This window comes from Trachymyrmex septentrionalis, unplaced genomic scaffold (genome assembly GCF_001594115.1).
Source record: "Trachymyrmex septentrionalis isolate Tsep2-gDNA-1 unplaced genomic scaffold, Tsep1.0 scaffold207, whole genome shotgun sequence".
Lineage (NCBI taxonomy): Eukaryota > Metazoa > Arthropoda > Insecta > Hymenoptera > Formicidae > Trachymyrmex > Trachymyrmex septentrionalis.
This window is the reverse complement of record NW_017305255.1, coordinates 12,686-20,790: the sequence shown is the minus strand read 5'-3', so window position 1 is coordinate 20,790 and position 8,105 is coordinate 12,686. Positions and strand designations below refer to the sequence as shown.

General features: G+C 25.6%; 1 protein-coding gene across 2 annotated transcripts in view; it reads left to right on the top strand.

The window, feature by feature from the left end:
• Positions 1 to 2,558, top strand: part of LOC108747955 (purine nucleoside phosphorylase-like) — an 11,977-nt gene extending 9,419 nt beyond the window's left edge. For both annotated transcript variants that reach the window (XM_018485858.1, XM_018485857.1), the window contains exon 6: positions 1,883 to 2,558. In XM_018485858.1, coding sequence (XP_018341360.1) covers positions 1,883 to 2,106 — 224 coding nt within the window. In that variant the 3' untranslated portion in view covers positions 2,107 to 2,558. The remainder of the gene's footprint in view (positions 1 to 1,882) is intronic.
• Positions 2,559 to 8,105: the final 5,547 nt, after the last annotated feature.

Genomic DNA, 8,105 nt, shown 5'->3' with positions numbered 1-8,105 from the left:
ATTAATTTGTAACGCGTTACTTTTTTATTTGCGTTACTTGTAATGAGTTATTGTTATTTGTTACTTGTTACTTATTATTTTTTTTAATAAGTAACACGTAATGATGACAAATTACATTTCAAAGTGACTTTTCTAACCTTAGAACAATCTTAGCGTTTAGTTAGTTCGTGTTACTGTCATAAAAAAATGCAACATCGTTATCAAATCATTTACTATAAAAAGTAACGACAAAGTAACTATAAAGTAACGTTTGCCAACCCTGGTTAAACTACACCTCAAGATGTTTATTATCTTGATACAAAATCCTTTTACAACCTGCATTTATAAAAGACTGTAAAGATGCTAATATCTACAGAAAATGTAGATAATAGTAATTCCATCAAACAGCAACTAATAAACATAACAACGTAATATTTAATTATAATTGTCCATTCAACGATATAATTATATGTATAATTGTGATATATATAACACATAATATTCACAATCAATAAGAACAGAATATAATAGTTATATAACGTTATAATAATTATATTAATTATATAATAGTTAAGTAGTACATATAACAATTATATAAATATTATATTCTGTTTGCTGGGTGGTTATAGGTACTGTTAACGGGAAAATTATAACTAACAATTATACTGTCGATGTATGTGTTTGCTGGAATATTTTACTTTAAAATTCTAAATATACAGTTTAGCACATAATTGTATTGGGGACAAAATAATTAATTTTATTATAGAAACGTATTATATCTATATTTAAATTGGAAAGTATGGAATTATACCGATTTTTTTATCATTATGACACTTAATACTCTAAACAAATAAAAATATCAATAATTGTCAATACAGTACAAAATTCTATTAGAAACGTTAATTATTGTTGCAATGATGTTTGACTTAATATACAATATTACATATGATTTATCGATAAGCAATTAAATTTTTATTTTTGCAAACAGCTTGTGATAGAGTTAACTTACTTTACAATTATGCATTTATTTATCTGTATGATGTCGTGATGGCATAATTAAAATAGAATGAACTGAACATGAAATAATGGGGAATGAACAAAATTAATCCTTTTATAAAAGTGTCAAATTGCTTTAAAAACTAGTTTTTAAAGATATATATTATATAGATTTTAAAATAAAAATTATGAAAAATTTTATAGATTTATTTTGGATCGCAATTGAAAGTAATATATAGATATTTTTAAGTATGTGTATATAATTATTGATAATTAAGAAGATAATAATATTTTATTTTATATAATAATTTCATTATATGTGTATAACAATTAGATAGTGACTTCTATTAGTTTTGTCATTGCTGATAAATGGTTGCATTCTATCTGATTTAGAGATACTATTTTGATTCTTCCCTATTAAAAAAAAAATCATGTCACAATGTTACATGATGAAATCACGTAATTAAAATATCTAAATCATGTAACGGATTGTCAAATCAGTATGTGATTTTTTTAAGTGATGTAATCTAAAAAATTATATAATATTACAAATAATTTTATCCGTTATGTGATTTTATAGTTATCGAATTTTAAAAAATTGAATAATAGAAATAGAAGAAAAAAGAATCACCATGTGACTTTTCAAAATACGTAATTTTATAATCACGTACTGATTTGGAACAATTCATTGTGATTTACGTGTTTTGATTATACGATTTCATCATGCAACTATGTAACGTGATTTTTTTCAATAAGGTTTCCTTCATTTTGTTTACACTTTATTCTTCCTTGTATATTATGAACTACATCTATATTTATTTGTGTTTAAATTATATTTCTTTATTATATATTTTCTTTCTATGTATAGACAGTTTCATGTATAATAATACACGTGATTACTATTTAGGCATGTCCACGGTTCATGAGGTGATCACCGCCCGGCATTGCGATCTCACCGTGTTCACGTTCAGTTTAATTACTAACCAATGTGTTACCGATTATGAAGATCACTACGAAGCAAATCATGAGGAAGTGATGGACGTTGGCAAAGCGCGACAGCCGATTCTTCAAGAATTTATGTCCAAAATTGTGATACGTCTCAGGGATATTCTGCAATTGACGACAAAATAATTCATTTTATATACTGAGCAGAATAATTCATTTTACTGCACCTCGAATTGTTGAATTATTCGTTTTAATTTTTATATTTAACTCTTAATATACATCTCTTAATACATATCTCTGAGTCATTCGTGTTCTGCGCATTTCTTTTCTTTGAAATATGTACTAAGAGCACCTGGTAAAATATATCGGTCTCTTTTCTATTACTAAAAAAAATTTGGCATCTGAAGAACAAGTTTTGTGCGTTGCCAGCCTCAATTCGTGCGCATCCTTTAATTGGCATAATTCCGAAGTTCACTTTTGGATTACAAATAATCCAACGTGTATACAGAGTGCACATTTTTTGTAACTAAAAAAATTGTTTTTTTTATTTTTAATTAATTCTTGGTTGTATTGTGAAAATATTTTGCGAATTATTAAAAAAAGAATTTAACAACATTAGAATAACATATTAGCCCTTAATAAACACGAATTTTGGTAATCTTGTGCAAAATGTTGTCAGTAATATTATATGTTATAATATATTGTCGGTAATGTTATAAAGAACATTTTCTTAATAAATTATAAGTTTTTTTTAACACAATAACAATAATAAAATGCATTGTTTAAAATGTAAATATATCTTCAATTTATAGCCATTCATGCATATTAAAAAACATCATTTTCAAGTTACTCAATAACTAAACATTTTAGACAGCTGACATTTGAACTATTTTTTTTTGTAATTTGGCATATCAATTGTAAGATATTGAACTATATATTTTTTTAAACATTTTCGTTTTAAAGTTTTACATTCTTATATGAAATAGTGCATTTTTTTCATTTTGTTAACTATTTTTAGTTATAATAATTTATCTGCAATTTGTTATGAATATATATCTGTACAAATATTTTCTAAAGATGTCAAAATATATGTAAAAATTATTTAATAATTTATATATGTATACTTGTAAAAGTGATGAAAATTAATCCAAGACACGAATGATCGAACATGTGTAATAAGGCCTAAAAACTAAGGTGTGTACTAAAGGTTAAACAAAGTTTCAAACAGTTTTGTTTATTATTGATTGAAAATTGATTGAAAAGTTGATAGCACAAAATAATGTTTCAACTTCAATATTGTTTTTCCTAGTGTAAGATTGTTTTTAAATTATTGTTTCGTTAATCCTTTCTTAACTGTAGTAATCATTAAGCGTGGAGAGACTTAACGAGTAGATTGATTGACAGGCCAATTCTCGAATTCTCGTTATTTCCCATCGCAATTTCTCACAGTTGATGTATGTACTACTTATCTAAATTCGGGCTCAATTCAGATCTCAATTGATTCGTTATCACATCTTGAGAGACCTTGTTGGAGAAGGAAATGAAGAAGGGAGAGAGAAGAAGGAGGACTTCTTAAAGATGAAGGGTTAGTCAGCGTTTTCTCTTGATTTTCCACTCTCGTTTTGTTACCCTCATCTCGTTTCCGTACTCTTCTATCGCACTAATGCATCGTCATTCGGCTCCGATAAATCTCCAAGACCATACGGCACGAGAATACTGAATTAAATTATGATTTAAGCGGAAAAATTGAGCAGTGGTAATGCGATTGCCAGGAGCATCTTTTCGCTACGATATATCTTGAAATCTTAGAAATTATTGTGTATTTCTATATAAATACCAATTATTTTATTATATTATTTTAGAATCATTATTTTTTTTTTCAAAGAAATATCAAAATAAACAAAAACGTTAGTTAAAATATTTTTATATTGTAAATTTACATAATTTGTATGTAAGATACAAAAAGATAAAAGTAGTAAGATATGAAAGTAATAAAATAATTTGTAAGTATCACTATAAATAAAACGACATAAAGTAATAATGATATATAATATATAATTTGTTATAATGTTAATAATTTACATTCTAGAAATCAAAATTAATAATAAATTACTTACAATAAAGTAAAAATTATAAAAACAACTTTTCTCTTTCGTTAATTAAATATAATACATAATAAGCGATTAAATTTTTATTTAAAGCATTGTGTGGTGTCTTGCATACATTACAAATGAGCAAAATGTGTTATTACAAGCACACACATCCAAATGCCCACCCACACACACACACACACACACACACGCGCGCGCGCGCGCGCGCAGACACACATGTTTACTTATCTATTAATTATAATAATTGCACCTTAATTATATTATATTTTAATTGCACATTATAATCATCTTAACTATTAGCAATTAACATATTTTTAATAATTTTTGATAACTATTATATGATATTCTAAATATATTACATACGAGTATATATATATATCTATACATGTATACAGAGTGTCCCGTAAGTTTTGTATAGATAGATTAACGGAATAAATTGAGTCGTAAAATCTTCTATCATTTTGCAATTTTCGCAATAGTTAACAAGATATTAATTACTAAAAATTGCCGAATATTGGTCTTGAATAATTTTTTACTCAACTATTAACTATACAGAAAAATTGCAAGAGACAAAAATCATGTATTTTCTCCTTATAGAACTTTTTTTAGAATTTTTTATCAACTTTTTAGTGTTGCATTTTCTTATTTTTACTAATATGAAAAAATACGGTATTAACAATTTCTGAAAAAATTCTCAGAACTTTATGAAAAGAAAATAAACAATTTTTGTATCTCGCTGTTTTTCTGTAAAGTTGATAATATTTGACTAAAAGAATTATTGAAAACTAATATTCAGCGATTTTTAGTAATTAATATCTTGTTAACTATTGCGAAAATTGCAAAATGGTACAAGATTTTTTGACTCATCAGTTTAGTCCACTCTATCTACATAAAAGTGGTTGGCGAAAACTTACGGGACTCTATTGTACTTGTATATACATATATTGTATATACATATATTAACACACATGCAGGGAATGGAAAGTTACTTTTTAAAAGTAATAAATTATTGTTACTATAGTTACCAATTTTTAAAAGTAACTCATTATAGTTACCGTTACTCGAGAAAATAACTTTTCGTTACTTTTCCGTTACTTTTTTAAAGTCGACGACCAATCAATCACAACGGTGCCTAAAGGTTTTCTAGTTTTAAGCGCTATGAGTAGTTTGTGTCTAATCGAATAGTGTCCAATTGTGTGTAAAGTAACGATAAAAGTAATTGTAAAGTTACTATTACTAAAAAAATGTAATTACGTTACCATTAAGTCATCAAAAAAGTAACTGTAACTGTTACAACTAACGAGTTACTTCCATTCCCTGTTAACATGTGTATATATAATATAATATTATATGTACAATATACCCTATCACTAAAAAGTTTCATTACAATTTAGCCTTAACAATTTTATTTTTCATTTATGAAATATAAAATTACAATATAATATACTCTTTTATTTTCAGTCACGGATTCAATAGAGTCGCGAATTGTCGAAAAACAATTATATGGAAATTATAAGTAAATTTCTCACATAAAATATTGTAGATATATAGCGGTTAAAAAGAATATTAATTGCAAATTTTGTACTAAACATCGATAAATATTTGAATATAATTATGACTAAGAATAAGAGTGGAAACAATTAACATATACATACTTATATATATTTAGTGCCAACTTAAACAATGTCTTTGATTTTAAGACATTTAAATTATGCCAACAGAATGCCAAGAATTTGACTTCTGTTATCATAAAAACGGAGGGAAATTGAACTTGAAAAAGTAAAAAAATCATCGAAAAAAGTCTTTCTTTTTTATAATTTTACTAAAAGTATGTAATAATAAATTTAAAAAAAACATAATGCATGCAAACAGTATTCAATATTTTATTTTTTATATTATGTGAAATTTCCACAAATGGAGAATGTATTACTGTAACTTTTAAGCGGTAGGATATAATACTAGATGTTACATACTATTTGTATACACATATTTTATATTTTGTATATGTATATAACAAAGTGATTAATATAATTAACGTATTGTAGACTATTAAAATAATTATAAGATAATTGATTGATATTTGCAGTCGGTTCTTATTTCAATCATCTAAAGTAATACTTTAAGATGTTAATACGTTTTTAGCTTATAACATATATCTTAAAACTATACTTAAGACAATTTTAAATATGAGAACTGACTGTCAAAAATAACCATTATTTCTAGTAGAAAAAGAATGTAAAAAATAAATTAGAAATAATTTTATTATTTTTCGCATTTCTTTTGCGTTTTTAAATTTCTATAAACTTTGTATTAAATTATATCTTAATTAATTTCATTCTAATAAATTATTGCAAGTAATAAATTATTATTATTATTATTATTAGGCGTTAGGAACTCGAAAGCTCATTGCCGCAAATACCAAATCCCGCCACTGTTCCCGTCCCTGAGCAAGATCCCTCCATTTGTGACCCTCGTACCCCATTTCGTTAAGGTCCATTCTAATATTAATAAATATATGTTTAAAAGTAATAAATATATGTTTTAATTTAATTACAATTTTTTATAATATATATATGTAGTTTTACTTCGCCATAAGCTAATAATTACTAATAATAATACATATAAGTAATATTACTTATATGTATTATTATTTATAATTTTATTTATAAAGCTGTTATGCAATAAATTTTTTTATTTTTATAAACGACATTGATAAATGCTAAGTAATGCATAGAATATATAGTAAAAACAGGATTTTCTTTGTTAATCGATTGAAGAATAATCAAAGAGGTACATTATATATACATTACGGCTGCAGATGCAGTTGCAGCGAAGCTAGGAAAGAGTAAGTATTACATTCGAACCATATCGTAACTAAATCGACATCTAATTGTGTACATATATATCGTGTAAATTAATTATTATCTATGGATCAATCAAATGAGAGCTATATATTGTACAATATATATCGGAATAATAATTATACGTATTTTGTAAAATAATGTTAACACACTGTGTTATATTACAGTTATCTTGTTAAGTTGACATTTTGTGTTACATGTACGTTACATTGTGTTTACTGAGTAGAGTCATTAATGTAATAAGTAAATTCGAGTGATAAGTAGTGTCACTAATAGTGTAATAGTAGTAGAAAAAATTTTATTATAATTTTATTGAAGTTTTATTGTGAAAATAAGTATTATTGATTAGCATCATATTTCAGAAGATACACAATAAAATTACATTAAAAATATAGTTTCTTTTATTAATTCAAAAACTAATTTTATGATACTCCCATGCAGTCACCCATCCGAATCTGTACGTCCACTTAGCATACTTGATTTCTGCGATTGTACAGGAAGAATCATGAACAGACCTACCCACACAACACATGGACGTCTTTCAGACCGCTATATTATCTCAAAAGTCCTGATTATGTACTGGTTATATCTTGAACGTCTATAGGACGTCCAAAGGGCGATTTGCTCTTAACATACATATCGTTCATAGGACGTCTATAAGACATCTGAAAGACATATTCGGGACTAGATCACAAAATTTAATATTATATATGTTTAATATATTTCTAATATACATTATAAATATTTGAAATTCGAGCTTTGATGTTCTTTACATTAAATAAAACATTTTGAAGATGTCCTAAAGACATCCATTAAATGTCTAAAGAACATCTGTTATGTCTCGGGAATGTCCACTATATAGAGTAGGATCGAGTATTATGCAGGTAATAATATGAGCACTCTTTATATTTCTGTAACGGTTGGTACTAGTAGTGCCAACTGTTATAAAAAGATGCATTTATTTTTGCGACATTCCAATATGCTGTGAAATTTGATTTAAATTTATGTATTTTGGATATTTATAAGTAGGTCATATTAAATAAGGAGATACGTTATTTTTTTTACTTCTTATGTATTTTCCTCTTTATAAGGTCATTACATTGAGATATTTTGTTCTACATGTTAATATTTGTAAAGTAAACAATACTGAATCATTCTAACTTTCCCGTTTTTAGTTATATTAAACATTTAATTGACATTTATTTTAATAAAA